We start from the raw sequence: 20536 nt of genomic DNA, 5'->3' as shown, positions 1-20536 counted from the left end.
TTCTTTCTTTTTTTTTTTGAAACGTAGTCTCGCCCTGTTGGCCAGGCTGGAGTGCAATGGTGTGATCTCAGCTCACTGCAACCTCCACCACCTGGGTTCAGATGATTCTCCTGCCTCAGCCTCCTGAGTAGCTGGGATCACAGGCATGCGCCACCACCCCCAGCTGATTTTTGTATTTTTAGTAGAGACGGGGTTTCACTATGTTGGCCAGGCTGGTCTCGAACTCCTGACCTCAGGTGATCCACCCACCTCGGCTTCCCAAAGTGCTGGGATTACAGGCGTGAGCCACCACGCCTGGCCACGAGGGCTATTTTCTCCAGTGCCATTGGGAGGGGCCAGCCAGTGGGAGCCCCAGTCTGAGGAGGCTCATTCCCACCCCTCACAGTCATGTCCTAGGGGGAGGGGGGCAGCCTTAAGGTGTATTAGTTAGGACTCTCCGGGGAAACAGAGAGGCTGATTTTAGGGAACTGACTCATGTGATTGGAGAGGCTTGGCAAGTGCAAAATCTGATGGGAGAGTCAGGGGAGAGTTGCAGTTCAGGTCCAAAGGCCATCAGCTGGCAGAACCCCTTCTTGCTCAGGGAATGCCAGTCTTTTTCTGTTATGGCCTTCAGCTGACTGGATGGGGCACTCATGTTATGGAGGGTGATCTGCCTCACTCAGAGCCCACTGATTTAAACGTTCATCTTGTCCAAAACAGAACTTCACACAAACATCTAGAATAATATTTGACCTAATATCTGGGCACCATGGCCCAGCCAATTGGGCCACCATGCCTGGCCCATAAAAATAACCATTATGGGCCAGGCATGGTGGCTCATGCCTGTAATCCTGGCACTGTGGGAGGCCAAGGTGGGAGCATCTCTTGAGGCCAGGAGTGTAAAGCCAGCCTGGGCAACATTAGCGAAACCCCACCTCTAAAAAAAAAATACAATTTTAAAAATTGGGCCAGCCGCAGTGGCTCATGCCTGTAATCCCAGCACTTTCGGGAGGCCGAGGTGGGTGGATCACGAGGTCAGGAGATCAAGACCATCCTGGCCAGCATGGTGAAAACCCGTCTCTACTAAAAATACAAAAATTAGCCGGGTGTGGTGGCATGTGCCTGTAGTCCCAGCTACTGGGGAGGCTGAGGCAGGAGAATCGCTTGAACCAGGGAGGTGGAGGTTGCAGTGAGCCAAGATCGCGCCACTGCACTCCAGCCTGGGTAACAGAGCGAGACTACATCTCGAAACAAAAAAGCAAAACAAATTTTAAAAAATTATTTGTAATGACTATCACATAAGGACTTTTTTTTTTTTTTTTTTTTTTGAGGCAGAGTCTCACTCTGTCGCCGGGGCTGGAGTGCAGTGGCCGGATCTCAGCTCACTGCAAGCTCCGCCTCCCGGGTTTACGCCATTCTCCTGCCTCAGCCTCCCGAGTAGCTGGGACTACAGGCGCCCGCCACCTCGCCCGGCTAGTTTTTGTATTTTTAGTAGAGACGGGGTTTCACCGTGTTAGCCAGGATGGTCTCGATCTCCTGACCTCGTGATCCGCCCGTCTCGGCCTCCCAAAGTGCTGGGATTACAGGCTTGAGCCACCGTGCCCGGCCCACATAAGGACTTTGATACCCCGTGCCAAATTGCTCTCCAAAATGATGGTGTCCTCTTCCGGTTATCCTTGGGGTGGGAGGTCACGTAGTCCTGGGCCCTGCTGCCCAGGCTTTCTTTCCCTGGGCTTCTTGTTGACTCGCCTCAGCTGACCCTGACCCTGCAACTTGACCTTGCTGCCCATTGGCTTTAAGGCGCCATATGGAAGCCAGTTATCCCTCCTGGACTTGCACAGCCAGCTCCTCCAACCCTGGGGGGCCCTGGCTGCCTTTGAGGGCTGCCTCCCAGGCTAGCTGGTGCTGGCTGCCCTGCCCCCAAGACCATGTGATGGTCCTGGGGCTAACCCAGCACTAACCCCTGCCCTTACCACTGCCGGGAATAGTACCGCATTCATGTGAGTCATTTTTACTAGGTTTTCTGTTGTTCCTTCTTAAAATATGGCAGGGCTACACTTAAAAATGCTAAAGATGGTAAATATTGTGGATATTTTACTACAATTTAAAATAAGTTAACTGGCCGGGCATGGTGGCTCATACCTGTAATCCCAGCACTTTGGGAAGCAGAGGTGGGTAGATCCCCTGAGGTCAGGAGTTTGAGACCAGCCTGGCCAACATTGTGAAACCCCGTCTCTTCTAAAAATACAAAAATTAGCCGGGCGTGCTGGTGCATGCCTGTAATCCCAGCTACTCGGGAGGCTGAGTCACGAGAACTTGAACCCAGGAGGCAGAGGTTACAGTGAGCCGAGATCGCACCATTGCACTCCAGCCTGAGCAACAAAAGCAAAACTCCATTTCAAAAAAAAAAAAAAAAGATAAAATAAGTTAACTATTATAATAATAATGTCAAAATATGAATAGTAAAACATAAAAATTTGAACCGGCCGGGCGTGGTGGCTCAAGCCTGTAATCCCAGCACTTTGGGAGGCTGAGACGGGCGGATCACGAGGTCAGGAGATCGAGACCATCCTGGCTAACACGGTGAAACCCCGTCTCTACTAAAAAATACAAAAAACTAGCCGGGCGAGGTGGCGGGCGCCTGTAGTCCCAGCTACTCGGGAGGCTGAGGCAGGAGAATGGCGTGAACCTGGGAGGCGGAGCTTGCAGTGAGCTGAGATCCGGCCACTGCACTCCAGCCTGGGCGACAGAGCGAGACTCCGTCTCAAAAAAAAAAAAAAAAAAAAAAAAAAAATTTGAACCAAATAATATTAAAACACCTCATTTGATGGTTACACACATTATACCTGCATCAAAATATCACACTGTACCCCATAAATATGTACAATTATGTATCAGTTTAAAAAAGAAGCCACCTCACTAGACCACTAGACCATGTACAAAGCTCCTTTGTATGTGTAAAAACATCAGCAAAGCTTTCATGTAATGATTTTACAACCCAGTTCCCTGGTCAGATAGCCCCGTGTATCTGTGAACTCATCCCATCAGGAAATGCATCCTGATCTCTGATCCGGCCCCTAGCAGAATTCTCAGCACACATGAGCTCTATCAATGGATGAAAGAGGCCGGGCGCGGTGGCTCAAGCCTGTAATCCCAGCACTTTGGGAGGCCGAGGCAGGTGGATCACGAGGTCAGGAGATCGAGACCATCCTGGCTAATACAGTGAAACCCCATTTCTACTAAAAAATACAAAAAAAAAAAAAAAAAAAAAATAGCTGGGCGAGGTGGCGGTGCCTGTAGTCTCAGCTACTTGGGAGGCTGAGGCAGGAGAATGACGTAAACCCGGGAGGCAGAGAGCTTGCAGTGAGCCGAGATCTGGCCACTGCACTCCAGCCTGGGCGACAGAGCAAGAATCCGTCTCAAAAAAAAAAAAAAAAAAATGAATGAAAGAAAAGCAGAACATCCATTTATTAAATCCGAGTGTATAAATCAGAAGAAATAATACCAAACTCTTGTAAATGCTAACAACAGTCTGCGTGGACGTGTGGAGAGGGTGGGGTGAGACTCATAAAAGCAGAGTGGTAACGGGAGCCTGTTACTGTACCTGCAAGTAAGCAACAATGTCACATAGGCAAAAGGTAGAATGTGGAAAATATTTAGGGGAGTAGTGTTATGAGTGATACAAAAATTTTAATTTTTGAGACAGGGTCACACTTTGTTGCCCAGGTTGGAGGGCCATGGTGTGAACAAGGCTCACTGCAGCCTTGACCTCCCAGGCACAAGTGATCTTCCTGCCTCAGCCTCCCAAGTAGCTGGGACTACAGGCACGTGCCACCATGCCCAGCTAATTTTTGTATTTTTTTTGTAGAGATGGGATTTCGCCATGTTGCCCAGTCTAGTCTCGAACCCCTGAGCTCAAGCGATCTACCTGTCTCAGCCTCCCAAAGTGCCAGGATTACAGGCATGAGCCACCACACCCAGCTATGTTGCAATTAAAATAATAATAATAATAATAATAGGGCTAAATCCCTACTATTAAACCTAGTTTGAAGACTTCTTACCTAAAAAGTATGAGCAGTTTGTATACCACTGTTTTCCAATTTGGATTTGGAGACTTTTCAGATGTAAGTATTTTTTTTTTAATTATTTTATATATATGTGTGTGTGTGTGTGTGTGTGTGTGTGTATTTTTTTTTTTTTTTTTTTTTTTTTGAGGCAGAGTCTCACTCTGTCGCCCAGACTGTAGTGCAGTGGCACAGTCTTGGCTCCCTGCAACCTCCACCTCCCAGTGATTCTCCTGCCTCAGCCTCCCGAATAGCTGGGATTACAGGTGCGCACCACCATGCTTGGCTAATTTTTTGTATTTTTAGTAGAGACAGGGTTTTACCATGCTGGCCAGGCTGGTCTCGATCTCCTGACCTCGTGATCTGCCCGCCTTGGCCTCCCAAAGTGCTGGGATTACAGGCGTGAGCCACTGCGCCTGGCTTATTTTTCTCATTATTAAAGTGGTATATTATCAATGTAAAAAAAGGCATATAGAAACAAATCAAACCAAAAGAATCCCACAGTCTCCTCCCAAGTCCTACTCCCCAGAACCATACCTCCATCTAAGGGGTCCTAACAACTGGGCCCAGGATATGACCTCACTGAATTCTCACAGCTCTTCCTTAGACATTTTACAGGCAGGGAAACTGAGGCTCCCAAGGTGTCAGGGAACCCCCATGCAGTCACCTTATGGAGAGCAGTGGGGCCGGACCCCAAGCTCCATGGCACAGGACCTCAAGCTTCTTTCCCATTGGTGCCTGCATTTCCCCACCCTATGCCCATTGTCTCCTTCTTCCTGTGATTTCTTATTTATTTATTTATTTATTCATTTATTTATTTATTTATTTTGAAACGGAGTTTTGCTCTGTCACCCAGGCTGGAGTGCAGTGGCATGATCTTGGCTCACTGCAACCTCTGCCTCCCAGGCTTAAGCAATTCTCCTGTCTCAGCTTCCTGACTAGCTGGGACTACAGGTGTCTGCCACCATGCCTGGGTGATTTTTGTATTTTTAGTAGAGACGGGGGGCGGGGTCTCATCATATTGGTCAGGCTGGTCTCGAACTCCTGACCTCGGGTGATCCACCTGCCTCTGCCTCCCAAAGTGTTAGATTACAGGCGTGAGCCACCGTCCTCGGCCAGTTTCTTTTTTCTTTTCTTTTCTTTTTTTTTTTTTTTTTTTTTTTTGAGACGGAATTTCACTCTTGTCGCCCAGACTGGAGTGCAATGGTGCAGTCTTGGCTCACTGCAACCTCCTCCCAGGTTCAAGGGGTTCTCATGCCTCAGCCTCCTGAGGAGCTGGAATTACAGGCACCCGCCACCCCGCCCAGCTAATTTTTGTATTTTTAGTAGTGATGGGGTTTCACCATGTTGGCCACGCTGGTCTCGAACTCCTGACCTCAGGTGATTCATCCGCCTTGGCCTCCCAGAGTGCTGGGATTACAGGTGGGAGCCACCCCACCCGGCCCCTCCTGTAGTTTATAACACTGTAGTAGCTGGGACTCCAGGTTGCACGTTTTGTTCTAGGGAATGTGCATCAGCCTTCACCTGCAAGCCCCGGGCCCCCGGCACTCCAGAGATGCTGGACTGGAACCTACCCAAGGCAAAGGTGTCAATTCTGGCCCCTCTGTTCTCTTCGTGTGGCCCCCAGCAGGCCAGCCGCCCCAGCTCCACAACGACCTCTACAAGGGTCCTGCCGAGTAAGTCAGCCTGGGTCCCGCTGGCATGGGAGGCTGGCTACCCGCCAACCCGGAGGGAAGGGCATTTTGCTGCTGTGTTTGGCCCCGTGCTCCTGTGTGTGCCAGGCCAGGCCAGAAGGGGAGAAGGCCTGCTTCCCTTCCAAACACAAACAGGCCCCAGCAGGTGGCTTCCTTTCCTCCAGGGACAGGTTCTGCATGAATCTTCCTTCCTATTAAATTCCCTTTGGCCTCAGTGACTCAAACTCAAGCTGAGGAGTGAGACTTCCAGGCAGGTCACTGAGAGAGAAGCCCCTTCCCCCTACCCTCTGTGGAGCTTATAGATTTGGCCCTGAGCTGGCCCTACTGCCCTGGGGTTAGCCCTGAAACTCAGACCTGCCCTGGTGGAAGGTGGTCCAGCCCCTGGTACAGCCGCTGTGTCCCTGCCTGGCCCAGCCCATCAGGCCACCCCCAGGTCAAACAGAAGCGGGTGTCTGCTTGCAGGCTGGATGGAGGGGCTGTCAGAGGGCCTGCAAATGGGATGGGCCCAAGGGCCCCCACTCTCTCCTTGGGGCCTCCCTCTCACCCTCTCACCTGAGGCTCACTGTAAGGACAACTTCTTTGTCTTTCTCTGTCCCCTTCCAGCCCCTGCCAGTTGATAGCCCCTCCATCTCCATGCCCCAGCTGAGCTGAACCTTTCTAGAGGGCTTTACCAAAACACAGGGGAAACAAAAGGACAGAACAAAAGAAGGTCAGGCAGGATGAAAGGAGTCCCGCTCAGGATATGCGCATTTCTGTGGCCACCCCCAGCCCGCCCCACCCCACTACCTTCCTGGCCGGGCCCTGGGCCCTCTGGTCAGCTGGGGACATGCTGGGTTGGAAGTGGGGGTAATGGCCATGGCTGGGGAGCCAGGTTGGGACCCCTCCCGCCTCCCACTGGGAAACACGCCCAAAATCCCAGCCGAGCCAGCCGCAGCCCAGGTCAGGGGCAGAGGAAATGCAGCAAATCCAGGGGCGGCTCAGCCAGGAGGAAGGTGCCACTGGGGCAGGGATCCCCAGTTCATAGCGACAGTGACACCAGCAGCTAGCGGCTGGCCTGACCCCACATCTAGCAGCATAGCATGGTCGCTGTGTGGACGGCTCAGCTAGCCATGGGCGTTGTGTGTCCTGTGGGCTCAACGAACACGTAAGCTGTTGCCAGCAAAGCTGGCTGAGCGACCCGCACCAAACGGCCTGCTTCCTCTGAGGAGAGAACTGGCCTGCCAGTCGAGCCCCGGCCACAGAACAGGCGACCTGGGGGAGGGAAGGTTCCCTCACTTCTAAGCCGGCTGAAAGAGGGACTGAGCGGGACAGAGGGGATTCTGTGCGGAGACCGCACAACGCTGGCATCTTGCTCTGGCTTTCTCTCCAGGCAGCCAGTCTCACAGGAAGTAAGGATGTCCCCGGGTGTCCCCATCACATTGCCGGAGGACCAGCCAGTTTCCCACTCTCAGCTGGTAGCAGCTGCCAGTGATAGATGTAAAGGGACAGTTGTCCACAAGGCTCTGGGAGCTGAGGGGAGGCCGGCTCTCCAGGCAGCACCAGACCAAGGCCATCGCAGCCCCACCGGCCGGGTCACTTTCTCCTGGGGCAGAGCCACCAAGGAGGGCTGGGGAGAGCCTGGAACTGCGTCCTGGAGAGGGGGATTTCCTGCTCACCCTTCACACACACAGGAGAGGGGGTGGCTTTTGCCCCCGGGAGATCTTCTGGCCCCAGAAACAGCAGGTGCTGGATTTGCAGCCCTGGCCCTCCAGGCCCCAGTGGGATGACAATGTGAGGCCAGCCTGGAGCAGGGCCTTTCCAAGGCTGCTGAATCCAGCTCTCCTCACTCAGACCAACTACCAGGACCCAGAAGGAACTTAGGGTAAAGCTCATTTTTTTCTCAAGCCTGCGTCTCAGCAGCAAAGTTGGTGTTTTCTTCCTCTGTTACAATCTGAGAAAGAAGGCCGGGCGCAGTGGCTCACGCCTATAATTCCATCACTTTGGAAGGCCGAGGTGCGCAGATCATGAGGTCAGGAGATCGAGACCATCCTGGCTAACACGGTGAAAACCCATCTCTACTAAAAAAAAAACAAAAAAATGAGCGGGGCGTGGTGGCGGGCGCCTGTAGTCACAGCTACTCGGAAGGCTGAGGCAGGAGAATGGCGTGAACCCGGGAGGCGGAGCTTGCAGTGAGCCTAGATCTTGTCACTGCACTCCAGCCTGGGCGACAGAGCAAGACTCCGTCCCCAAAAAAAAAAAAATCTGAGAAAGAATATGGTGTGCTCCACCCTCTTCAAAGCTCTGTGCTTCTGCACACGTTTTTTGAAGGCCTTAAAAAGGTCACCAGTGTGACCAGGGAGCGCCTTCTGCCTCCCTCCCTGCACCGGGACCATAGACACAAACAGCTCTACCTGCAAAGTGACCCGTCCCGCGGGGCAGGCCTGTGCGCCCCTCACCAGGGCTGTCGTCAGAGTCCAGACTTAGGACAGAGGAAGGATGTTTGCCTTCAGGACCAGCAAGTCACAGGTGTCCTGGATGTTACCCAAGCTCTAAAATCAAATAAAACCCATCAGTATTTAATGCTGTGTGTGTGTGTGTGTGTGTGTGTGTGTGTGTGTGTGTGTGTGTGTGTGTGTGAAGGGAAACGGAAAGCAGATAGAAATCATGTGCCCTCCCCCAGGCACCTGATCTGCCCACCAGACCCTTCAATGGGGACATCTCTGTGGTCCCAGTGGTCGTAAATAAAGGCTAAGCGCTGGATTTTTCCACAGCCCCCTGACGCCTCAGGAGCGCAGGTAGACGAGGCAAACAGGAGGCCAGGTTACCCAAGAGATGGCCAGAAGCTCATCCAGGGCCAGGACCCTGGTTAATCTTGTGAGTTCTTGGTAGTGGCTCCAGGCTGGGCACATTAGATACTGTCGTGTGACTGGCCTGGTAGCCACCTCTTGGTTCTCTGGAAATGTGTGAGGCCACTCTGTGCTCAGGGAAGAAGGTTGCCGTCCTGACCTGTCAGCCACCAGGCCCTCTCTGAACTCCTTACTTGACCTGGAGGCTTCGGGAGCAAACACACAGCTCGCCCCTGGTGTCAGTGGTGCAGACAGAGGAAAAGTACAGGGTTCCCAAATGCTGCTCCTCCGTGGTGAGACTTTGAAAAGGTGTAGAGTGGTTGCAGATGAACAGCAAAGGAGTGAAATGGAAAAATCTCTCTCGCTCCCCACAAGAAGTCCACTCCCCTCCGGATTCCTCAGATGCCACTGGCTGGCACAGCCTTTCCCGCCCTTGGTGTGGGAGCAGCAGAAATCCAGGGGATGGGAGAATCATCGGGGTCAGGTCAGTGTCTACCTCGTATGAAGTCAACAACTACTTTTCCCTCGAGCCTACCAAAGAGCTAACGTCTGATCTGGAGTTGTCTGATGGTTTGAGGAGAAAAGATAGTCTTTTAGAGAAGTGGGGAGTATTATCCAAATTAGGGTCAGAATACACTGAGATTAGGCTGGGCGCAGTGGCTCATACCTATAATCCCAGCACTTTGGGAGGCCAAGGCAGGTGGATCACTTGAGGCCTCCAGGAGTTCAAGACCAGCCTGGCCAACATGGCGAAACCCGGTCTCTACTAAAATACAAAAAATTAGCTGGATGTGGTAGTGTGCACCTGTAATCCCAGCTACTCGAGGAGGCTGAGGCACAAGAATCGCTTGAACCTGGGAGACGGAGGTTGCAGTGAGCCGAGATCATGCCCCTACACTCCAGCCTGGGCGACAGACAGAGACTCCGTCAAAAAAAAAAAAACCAGGTGAGATATGGGTGGTTCTTCCGGGAAAGTGCTGAAAATATCACCCAGGCCTCTGCACCACACCCTGGGAGAGTCCACTCCTGGGCGCACGCCTCTGCATTCCAATGCTGACAGCTAGAAATATACTTTGTAAAATACCAACAACTTATTCACAAATATTCCAACTATCTACTGGCTCCAATGAGCTTGCTGAGGATGGGTATGACCAAAGTCTAAGGGGAAAAAATCGAAAACACAAATAAACTTGCGTAAAGGTCAGATCTCCAGATGGAGATCCGAGCAGATGGCTCCTAAGATTTGCCCATGAAAACTACCAAGGGAAGCCACAGAGAGGGATATTTGGACCTTCTAGAAAATAGTAAGGCCCCAGGTGGATTATGGTTCCTCTGCCCTGGAGGCTGAGCCACCCCTCTGGTTACCTCGTATCTTCTGGTTTCTTCTGAGTGGGACTTGATCTCATTTCTGCATTAACAGCAAGGTGGAACGGTCTGGCAGGAGCTTAAATTAGGACCTGTGGTGGGGACTTTAATAGGCAGGTGGAGGTTTGAGATCCAGTTAGCTCCCAGAGATTAGTCAATAGGTGAGGAAAGATTTGACCCAAATCAAAAGAGCTAAAAAATAATAATAATAAAATAAAAATTAAAAACCCAGATGAACAAATAAAGTTCATGCAAAAAAAAAAAAAAAAAAAAGCCGTGATAAAATATCAAAGTTTTAAATAAAAACAAGTCTGGCCCTGTACTTGGACGACCCCACCTGGCTTGTCTAACCCTAATCCCAGCCCCAGTTTTAATAAAACTGTATTTACAAAATAGGCAGCTGGGACATGGACCAGAGATACCAATTTGATTTTTTTTTTTTTAATATTGCATTGAAGTATTACATCATTTGTCTTTGTACTGAGTTTTGGGGTATCCTTTTAAATTTTGTATGCAAGGTGAATACCTCACCCCCCTCTTTCTAATCCTGGCCTAGAATCTGGGGGATCCCTCTGACCCTCCCACAGTGCCTGATAGCACAGCCTGTGACTGGTGGTGTGCCTGTTTGCCTGTCTTTATCTCTCTAGATACTATTTGGGGTATGCTGTTCTAAGAAGTGATTAGGTTAGCTTTTGCATATAACAAACTACCTCTGAAACTTAGTGGCTTAAACCAACAAATATATTAGCTTTATAATGATGTGGATCAATGATGGGGGCTGGGCACAGACAGGCAATTCTTCTGCTGGGCTTGGCTGAACTCAACTGTGTCTTGTGGTCAGAGGGCAGTCAGGGGCTTCACTCATGTCTGGTAGTGGGCTGTTGGCTGAGCCCGTAGTTCTCCTCCAGCTTAGGCTTGTTCACATGGTGGCCTCGGGGCTCCCATGGCAGTAAGAGAAATCAAGCCCAAGCCTCATATCCACGTTCGCTATTCTCTCATTGTCCAAAGCAGATCACATGGCCAAGGCGCAAGTCTGTGTGAAAGAACGTGGATACAGGGACCCCGAATGAACCAGGGGCAATACTGCTGCCATCTACCACAGAGATACTGTTCAGAACTTTGCAGAACTGAACCTTTAGGGCTGTTTTTCCATTGTAGTATACCCTGTCCATTTAGATTCAATTGAACAAATATATTCTTTGGGGCTGCAGTGTGTCAGGATGGGGAGACACAGTCCCACTGGCTTTCAAGTTGCCATCCATCTTCTAGGGAGAATTTCTGGCCTTTTTGGATGGCCGCAGTCCAGGCCGGAGCACCAGCCCCAGGTTGAAGCATCAACCATTTCTAGGAAATGGTTGCAAAATTAACAAAAAGTCAGGCCTACAGAGCCCTGTCCAGAGTCATCTCCTTAAGTTGTCTACTGAAGCCTGGGGGTCGATGGGATCTCAGAAGGGGGACTAGAGAAATAGGAAACGGGATAGAACCCGGGGGGTGAGAAAGAAGAGGGCAGGTGCAGGAGTTTCAGGGAAGGAGGAGGAGGAGGACTTGGGATGCAGGGAGGAGGACTGGGGGTGCAGGAGGAGGACCAATGATGCAAGCTCTGGAACCCAGGGAGGAAAGCAGGGGATGGAGGGCGGTTGCCATGATCAGGCTGTAGAGGAGATGGGGAAGAAGATAACAGGCTGAGGCCAGCTTGAGAGCAGTTTCCTTAGAGCACTGGCCAGAGGTCAGCCTGCACCAGTGCCTGTCAAGGCAGTGAGCTGGTTGCCAAAGGCATTGAGGTCAGAGGGGAGACCCGGAGAAGGCAGGAAAGTGGATGGCATGAGCTCTAAGAAGGGAGGCTGGAGCAACGGCCTCAAAGCTGTGATCCTGAGGGGTGCTGGGGAGCAAGGAGTCCACCAGGCCGTCCTCTGGCTCCTGGGCAGGAGGCAGTGCTGTGTGGCCAGTTTGGGACAGCTCACGGAGCTGATTACTACGTTTGGGGGGACTTCTTTTTTTTGTTGTTGTTGCTGTTTTTGTTTTGTTTTGTTTTTGAGATGGAGTCTCGCTCTGTTGCCCAGGCTGGAGTGCAATGGCACGATCTCGGCTCACTGCAACCTCCACCTCCCAGGTTCAAGTGATTCTCCTGCCTCAGCCTCCCAAGTAGCTGGGATTACAGGCATATGCCATCATGCCTGGCTAATTTTTGTATTTTTAGTAGAGACAAGGTTTCACCATGTTGGTCAGGCTGGTCTCAAACTCCTGACTTCACGATCCGCTCACCTCAGCCTCCCAAAGTGCTGGGATTACAGGCATGAACCACCATTCCTGGCCCAGTTTGGGGGAATTCTATGAGCTGCTTTTAAACATAGCCATTACCAAACTTAAGTTATATAAACTTACAGTAAAATAAATTCTATTAAAAACAAAGGGAATAAATAATCAAAACATCTTTTCCTAAGGATTTTCCTGCATCCACTGTCCTCTGTCCTGGAGGTTATTCACATCTACTGCATCTGTATGGTGGAAATATGACAGAATTAACGAAGGCTGCTAGACATCTCTTCCCAACTCTGTATTCAGTGACATCATTTTGGTAGCTTGAAACTGGCCATGGTGGAGGTATTTGCACCACAAACCAGAGCTTTAGCCCCCACCTCCAAGGGCCGGTTGTTAAATGTTTACCAGCACACCACTGGCAGAAGAAGTGCAAGACGGTGCAGCCGCGCAGGCAGGATGCTGGGTGGACCAGGAACTATGTCAGGGAGAGCTAGAGGAAGCAAGGCAGTGTGTGTCCCTGAAATGGCAAAGCCAAGGGTGTGTCATGCGTGATGGAGAGGCAGCGGTTGTCTCTGCCCACGTCTCTTTCTACAGGTCCTCAGGTCTCACACTGGCCCAGAGTACTTGCGTCAGCTCCCCTTCCAGCATCTGGCCCAGAGCCTCTCCCCGTTTCTGTGATCAGCGAGGGCTTCTTCCAGTTGCCCTGGGTGTCGCTTGGACACATTCCTGCTTGGCACAGCGTTGCTGCTAACACTGTCACTGTCCCTCTGGGCCTCTGGAAACATGCCCGCCCCAAGTGTGCACAGGTGGAGCTGCTCTTTGTCACCAGTCTTCAGTGATGAGTCACCAGATCCTGGGAGTGAAGAGTTCACTGGATACGTGATAAGTGTGGCCTGGGTTTTAAACAGCCTGGAGTGAGGCGCACTGACCAGGCTGAAGGGGAGGGGAGTACAGGGTGCCACCCTCTGACCGGCAAGTTTCCAAGTTATGCCAAGCCAGGCCTCAACTCAGGCAGCACTGTCTTCAAGGGAGAAGTCAGGCAGAGGGTCCCAATGGCTTATAGGCCCTGAGGGGCAGGGCCAGGGACCCCGGATTTACTGAGGGAAGGTGGGGTAGAAGTTGGATAAAGTACCTCAGCCAAAATCAAGAAGAGTGGGGCTGAAGGCCTGGGGCCTGGAGTCAGGAGGCCATTACCATTGCCGTTCCCAGCCAGAGGCCAGTCTTTTTTTTTTTTTTTTTTTTTTTGAGACAGTCTTGCTACGTTGCCCAGGCTGTCCTTAATTGATCCTCCTGCGAGGCCTCCCAAAGTGCTGGAATTAAAGACACGTGCCAGCATGCCCAGCCAAAGGCCAGTCTTTCAGGCCCCATGATTAGAATGTGTGCACAGCTTGCAGGGTGCAGTGGCTCACGCCTGTAATCCCAGCACTTTGGGAGGCCGAGGTGGGCGGATCACGAGGTTAGAAGTTCGAGACCAGCCTGGCCAACATGGTGAAACCCTGTCTCTATCAAAAACACAAAAATTAGCCAGGCACGGTGGCACGCGCCTATAATCCCAGCTCCTCAGGAGGCTTGAGGCAGGAGAACTGCTTGAACCAAGGAGGTGGAAGTTGCAGTGAGCTGAGATTGTGCCACTGCACCCCAGCCTAGGCGACAGAGAGAAAAAAGAATGTGTGCACAGCATCCGAGGAGGCCCTTGGCCCCAGGATCTGAGGATAGGCCAATGGCTCAGCCTGGCCTCGGGCATCCCACCTGGGCCCTGTTGGTATCACTGCCCTGGGGCTATGTGGCAAACCAACAAGAAGGCGGCTGCTGTGCACTGAGCACCCTGGACAAGGCCCAGGGAGGCTGCAGCAGAGACGGGGGTCGGGGAGGGAGGCTGGGGGAGAGGGAAATCAGCATCCCTGGGAGACCCCAGCGGCAGCCAAGACTCCGAAAAGGACATGAAATAGTGGTCAGGTGGAGAAATGCGCAAACCAAGCCAAAGAGGAGAAAAGGTGCAGATTTTGTGAAACCCCGCTCCCCCGGGGACCCTGGAAATAGTGACAGGGAGGAGACCTGGCTCTCTGACTCACTGCTATTGCTGTGCCACATGAGTGCACATGAGTGGGCAAGGCTGCTGGGGTACCAGGAGACCCCAGGACCAACGCCCCCATCCTTGGAAACGAGGCAGAGTTGGGCAGGGCGAGGCCATCCTTTGGGGTGAGGCCAAGGCCCAGGCAGCCGGAGGTTTGCTGTTCTCATGGCTGAGAGGAAGAATGGAGGGAGTGGCCACTGTCAATACAAGGACCTCAAGGACAATTAATTCCTGAGTCGGGCCGACTAGAGCTAACAAGGGGGGCCACGATCAACGATGCCGCCTCCAGAGGATGGGTGGAGAGTGGCATCGCACAACACCTGGAACTCGGGCTTCAGGGCGTCCTGGTGCTCTGCTGAGCCCATCCATCAGGGTTGTCTGGTGTCAGCTGGAATCCCAGAGCCATCAGCAGCTACGGTGCTGCCGGGCCAGGGTGAGGGTTGAGCGGGCCTCCCTCCAGGCGGAGGCTTCCCCTCCGCACTCTTGCCATGTGATCCACATGGGAACTGCCCGACTGCCCTGGTCGGGAGCAGATGGGGCCCCCCACTTTCCCTTTCAAAGACAAAGCTGAGATGAGAGCTGCCGGTGGGTGGGCCTCCATCTCTGGAGGAAGCCATGGTACAGGAGGAGAGACAGAGCCGCTATTCAGGAAGAGGCAGAGGGGCCGATCACCCGGTGGAATCTGGTTGTTTCCAGCAATACCCGGCCCTGCTCAGCTTATCTGAGCCAATAAATCCCTGCCTTTAAAATAAAAAAGATACTTCAGGTTGGGTGTTGCTAGGAATCCAAAGGTTTATAACCAAAACACTGACCCTGGTCACTCAGACTTGGAATTGCTGCTAGAGTTTTGTGTGCCTCATTGCTGCCACCTTCCTTCAAAACCCACCTTCAAGCCCGGTGTAACTCTGGTCCTTAAATTAACTGTGAAACCACCTCCAATGCTCCACAGGCCCTTTACCCTTCCATCAGGTGGTGCTGATGGATGCCCAGGGCTTGGGTTCTTCCAGGGAAATCAGCATTTGGCTGGGCCCCTTCAGGTTGCTTAGGAGCAAACACCTCTTTCTTTTAAGTTCAAAACCACTCCAGGTTCCATTCCATCCTCTACTCTCTACTCCATTCACCACTCTCTTCTCCACTCCATCCTCCATCTCTCCTCCACTCTCGTCCACTCCATTCTCCACTCCATCCCCCACTCCATCCTCCACTCTATCCTCCACTCTCGTCCACTCCCTCCTCCACTCCATCCTCCACTCCATTCTCCACTCCCTCCTCCACTCCATCCTCCACTCCATCCTCCACTACATCCTCCACTACCTCCTCCACTCCCTCCTCCACTGTCTCATCCTCTCCACCCTCCACTCCATCCTCCACTACATCCTCCACTCTCCTCCACTCCCTCCTCCACTCCATTCTCCACTCCCTCCTCCACTCCATCCTCCACTCCACCCTCTACTCCATCTTCCACTCCATCCTCCACTCCCTCCTCCACTCCCTCCTCCACTCCCTCCTTCACTGTCTCTCCTCCACTCTTCTCCACTCCATCTTCCACTCTCTGCTCCACTCAGGAAAACAAGCTTCCACCTTCACTTTTATTCCAAAATCATGAGGGTTCTCTTGGTGTCGTGTATAAATGCAAGATAATGAAGGGACAAAAGAGGGGATGATGTGGCCTGTGATTAAGGAATTCAGCACAGGGATTAATGGTGGGACAGATGGTGACAGTGGCAGTGCCCGGCTCGAGGTCCAGACTCCGCTCTAGGCTCTTTTGGTGGGTGAGACCCGGGCCAGAGCCTGGGCCATGAGGCCCAAGGTTCATGCTGAGGATTTTAAGGTCTCCATCAGGCACAGGCAGCAGTGGGCCCAGCAAACTGGACTGAAAAGTTCAAGGTCATAATTGTAGTTAAATAAAACTCAGAAACTCAATCTGGCCCAGGGATGAAATACACCAGTTTTTTCCCACACAGTGGTTTGGCTAATGAAAAGTTTACAGCTGGACTATGAGGCTCCATGACCAGTGGCCATGGGTGGGGACAGGCAGGCACTGCAATGCCGTGGCTGGGCTTCATGCCCCACCTAGGGGGCTCTGGCCTTGCAGCACTGTCTCCAGGCCCAGGACTCTGCAGCACACTGCACTGGCCCTGCCCCTCTGCCCTCACCCACTCCCTCGCTGGTCTCATGGGTCAGACAGCAAAGCAGGTCCCCTAAGCCAGACGGACGTGGCATCAGACCTCATAGCCTTGCAAAGTGATGGAGACACAGCAAAAGCTGACACCTGTCACCTGTGAATCAGGCTCCAGTTCTCTCACTGAGGCCTGTCACCAAAAGCCCTGAGTCCCGGTTACAGCAGCCTTCTGCTCTTACAGCAGCAAACCCAGCACTGGGCTTTTCTCTTCTCCTCTGTTGGTTCTCCAACATCTACCATCAGTGGCCACCCCTTCTCCTGATGTCACCCTCCTGTGTTAGGGACAGATCCTAGATCCACTGTCCAGAAACTTGGGTCCTCTGGCTCTGAAATGCCCTGAATCTCTCCCACCCTCATATCAGCCCATCAGTGACCCTCTTCCTGCCAGCCGCCCCCTCGTACACCCAGGGCTCCTGTTAACCTTCCAACCCTGACTCCTGCAGGATGACAGCCCAAAAGAAGAGGGCACAGGGGTTCCACCCAGCAACAAGAGGGTCTAAGCAGAGATGAGAGGAGGGGCCCAGCCTCTGCTCCTCCTCTTGTCCTGGTGCCTCAGGCTCCATAAATTCCCAGAAGCAAGATGGTGCCATGGGCCTAAAGCTGGCATTAAACCAATATGATCTCAGGGGCAAGACCAAGCTGCTGTTCCAAATTTTAGTGCATGATTGGGCCAAAATGGCAGTATCACTTTCCTGGGCAGAGGATCCTCATTTCTGAGTCCTTGCCGTATGCCAGGGCCAAGGGCTCCAGCCGCAGTGGCAGCAAAGCCAAGACTCTCCCCCAACTCAGCATGGAGGGGAAGGAAGGAAGACCAGGGCCAGGCAGCGGGCTGGTAGTGGGGGGTGTGGGAGCCAAGAGGGGGATCAGACTAGGGCCAGGGAGGGCCCTGGAGGTAGTTGATAAGCTGAGGTGTGTGAGGGACCCTCTGGGAGGGCTTGACCCTTTGGGATGCAGAGTTGGGTTTTCCTAGCTCTGGCTCCTGCCTCCATCTCCCTGGCCCATGGCCCCTGCGTGCCTTGGTCCCTGCCTGCTCCTCCCAATGCCACCGCATGCCACCTTCGGGCTCTGCTGGGACCTCAGCTCCTCAGCTTCCTGCCCCTCTCCACCTCCAGCTCTCAGAACTTTCTCCTCCCTGTCACTGAATGCACTGTGAGGTCCTTGCTCTGAGAAGGCAGGGAGGGCCTGGGACTGTTCCCACGGTGTCCTGTCGGGGCCTGGTACAAGCTCAAACTTGAATGTGCATATGGATCACCCAGGTAGGGCCTCACGGGCCTGGGAGCTTGCACTCTAAGGAGGCCAGGTGCTGTCTATATTGCTCAGCTTCCGGTCGCAATGCGGGGCTCCCTTCCTGAGCTCACCACACACTGCAGTCACTCTGGGCTGTGGCTACCGCTGGGCCTCGATTCTGCCTCCTCCAAAAACCACCAACTCCCCAGGGCAGCACATGTGTCACAGACGTCTAGCAGCTTTATTGGGGTATAATTGACAGCAATCCACTCTGTGTTTAAAGTATACAATGTAAATTTTGACGTATATAAACAACCATAAAATCATCGCCACAATCAAGATAGACACAGTAAACATCACTCCCAACAGTTTCCTCTGGGCCCTTGTAATTCCTCCCACCTCACCCCATGTTTAGGCAATTCACATTTCTTGTCATGATAGATTAGTTTGCACTTTCTAGAATTTCATACATACAATGTAAGGCAAGATAGGTGGGTGGGGACAGGCAGGTGCTGCAATGCCTTGGCTGAGGTTCATACCCCACCCAGGGGGCTCTGACCTGGCAGCCCTATCTCCAGACCCAAGACCCTGCAGCACGCTGCCCTGGCCCTGCCCCTGCCCCTCTGCCCTCACCCACAGCGAGGACACCTCATCACACAAGATATATTTTTGTCTGGCTTCTTTCATTCAGAAGAATTATTTTGAGAATCATCCCTGTTGTGGTGTGTGTACCAATAATTTAGTCCTTTTTATTTATTTTTGTATTTGTATTAATTTATTTTATTTTATTTTTTTGAGATATAATCTCGCTCTGTCGCCCAGGCTGGAGTGTAGTGGCACGATCTCGGCTGACTATAAGCTCCACCTCCCAGGTTCACACCATTCTCCTGCTTCAGCCTCCCAAGTAGCTGGGACTACAGGTGCCCACCACCACCATGCCCAGCTAATTTTTTTGTATTTTTAGTAGAGACGAGGTTTCACTGTGTTAGCCAGGAAGGTCTCGATCTCCTGACCTCGTGATGCACCCATCTCAGCCTCCCAAAGTGCTGGAATTACAGGCATGAACAACAGCGCCTGGCCTAGACCTTTTTATTAGTAGTAGTATTCCATTGTACAGATATGTCACAATTGGTATATGTGCCTACTACAAATAAAGCTGCTATAAACGTTCATATACACATCTCGGTATGGACACACATTTTGTTTCTCTTCAAAATGTATAAAAGTATACACTTAACTTATTAAGAAACCATCCTGGTGGGGTGTGGTTGCTCATGCCTGTAATTCCAACACTTTGAGAGGCCAAGATGGGAGGATCATTTGAGGCCAGAAGTTTGAGACCAGCCTGGGCAACATACTGCCACCCTGTCTCTACAAAAAAGAATAGAAAAGAGAAAGAAAGAAACCATCCAACTGTTTTCCAAAGTTATACCAATTTATATTCCCACCAGAAGTGTATGAGAGTTCCTTCCAGTTGCTCCACATCCTCACCAACACTTGGTATGGTCAGTCTTTCTAATTCAAACATTCTAATAGGTGTGTAGTGCTTTCTCATTGTGGCTTTAATTCATGTCTCCCTAATGACTAATGACATTGAGCAAATTTTCATGGGAGTATTTGTCATCCAAATGTCTTCTTTAGTGAGGTGTCTGTTCAAATCTTTTGCTGATGTTTTGATTGGGTTATTTCTTATTTATCACATTTGAGAGTTCTTTACATATTCTTGATATAAGCCCTTTATCAGACATGTGTTTTGCAAACAGTTTCTCCCAGTCTATGGTTTGTCTTTTCATGCTTTTCCAAATGTCTTTCAAAGAGCAGAAGTTCTTAATTTTGATGAAGTCCGATTTATCAATTTTTTTCTGTATGAATCATGCTTTTGGTGTTGTGTCTAAGAAATGTTTGTTTCCATTTCAGTGCCTGGCCCTAGGCATGTATGCCCTTGTTGCTCAGTCAGTGCTTGTGTCCAGCAGAGCAAAGGATGAGGCAGGCTGGCTGGGGGACTTTGGCTGTAGATGAAGGAAGACTAGAGGTGCTAGGGGACATGGCTCCAGAGGGCTGAAGAAACAGTGGTGGTACCTTGAGATGTCCCAGGAGGTGAGCAGGGCAGGCTGCAGCTGGGGAGGGAGGCCTGGGGCTGGGAGGTGCAAGTTGGGAGCTTGGATGCTGTGTTCTCCTGCCATTGGTGGCAAATGGCATCTCTCCCCTTTCCTTTCTCTCCCTCCTTTCCTCCTGTCCTTGCTTCCTTCTTTATTTCTACCTTCTTTTTATTTCTTGCTTACTTGTTTGTGAGCTGGCTTTACACCTCTTTTGTGAACTCTTTGCCGTATTTCTCTCCTGGGCTCTTATTGTCTATCTGTCTAGGGGACCTCTGCATGTAGTAAAGGCACAAACCTTTCCTTTCCTATTGCTCCCAATCTTCCTTGGAATCACGATTTTCTTTCTTTTGATGCTGCCAACCTTTGCAGGCTTTGACCAAGCCACCATAGAACATTCTCAGACAAGTCACTGATCTCAGGCTCCCAGGTGTGCTTCCTCTCCCCAGTGACCCCAGACCTACGGGAGTGGAGGGAGGGGTCCATCTATTTAAGTGAGGAAGGGGTAGATCTGGGTCTTCTAGAAGAACCTTTGAAAGCTCTGTAGCCGGATGGGGTGGCGCATGCCTGTAGTACCAGCTACTTGGGAGGCTGAGGTGGGAGGATCACTTGAGCCCAGGGTCAAGGCTGCAGTGAGCCAAGATTATGCCACTGTACTCCAGCCTGGGCAACAGAGTGAGACCATGTCTTAAAAAGAAAAAAAAAAGAAAGCTCTGATGCTCAAGAAGACTTGTCATTCTCACAGCCTTTGCTGCCCCCACCAAAAGTTTC

The 20536-nt window shown here is 51.7% G+C and overlaps 1 protein-coding gene across 2 annotated transcripts in view; it reads left to right on the top strand.

Annotated features, from left to right (window-relative positions):
- Positions 1 to 11471, top strand: part of ARMC9 (armadillo repeat containing 9) — a 188728-nt gene extending 177257 nt beyond the window's left edge. For both annotated transcript variants that reach the window (XM_010362003.2, XM_030916894.1), the window contains exons 24-25: positions 5547 to 5719; positions 7107 to 11471. In XM_010362003.2, the coding sequence (XP_010360305.2) occupies positions 5547 to 5719; positions 7107 to 7129 (196 nt within the window). In that variant the 3' untranslated portion in view covers positions 7130 to 11471. The remainder of the gene's footprint in view (positions 1 to 5546; positions 5720 to 7106) is intronic.
- The last annotated feature ends 9065 nt before the right edge of the window (positions 11472 to 20536 follow it).

The sequence above is a fragment of the Rhinopithecus roxellana genome, chromosome 14, assembly GCF_007565055.1.
Source record: "Rhinopithecus roxellana isolate Shanxi Qingling chromosome 14, ASM756505v1, whole genome shotgun sequence".
Taxonomy (NCBI): domain Eukaryota; kingdom Metazoa; phylum Chordata; class Mammalia; order Primates; family Cercopithecidae; genus Rhinopithecus; species Rhinopithecus roxellana.
The sequence above is the reverse complement of the archived record's forward strand: the minus strand, read 5'-3'. Positions and strand labels throughout refer to the sequence as shown.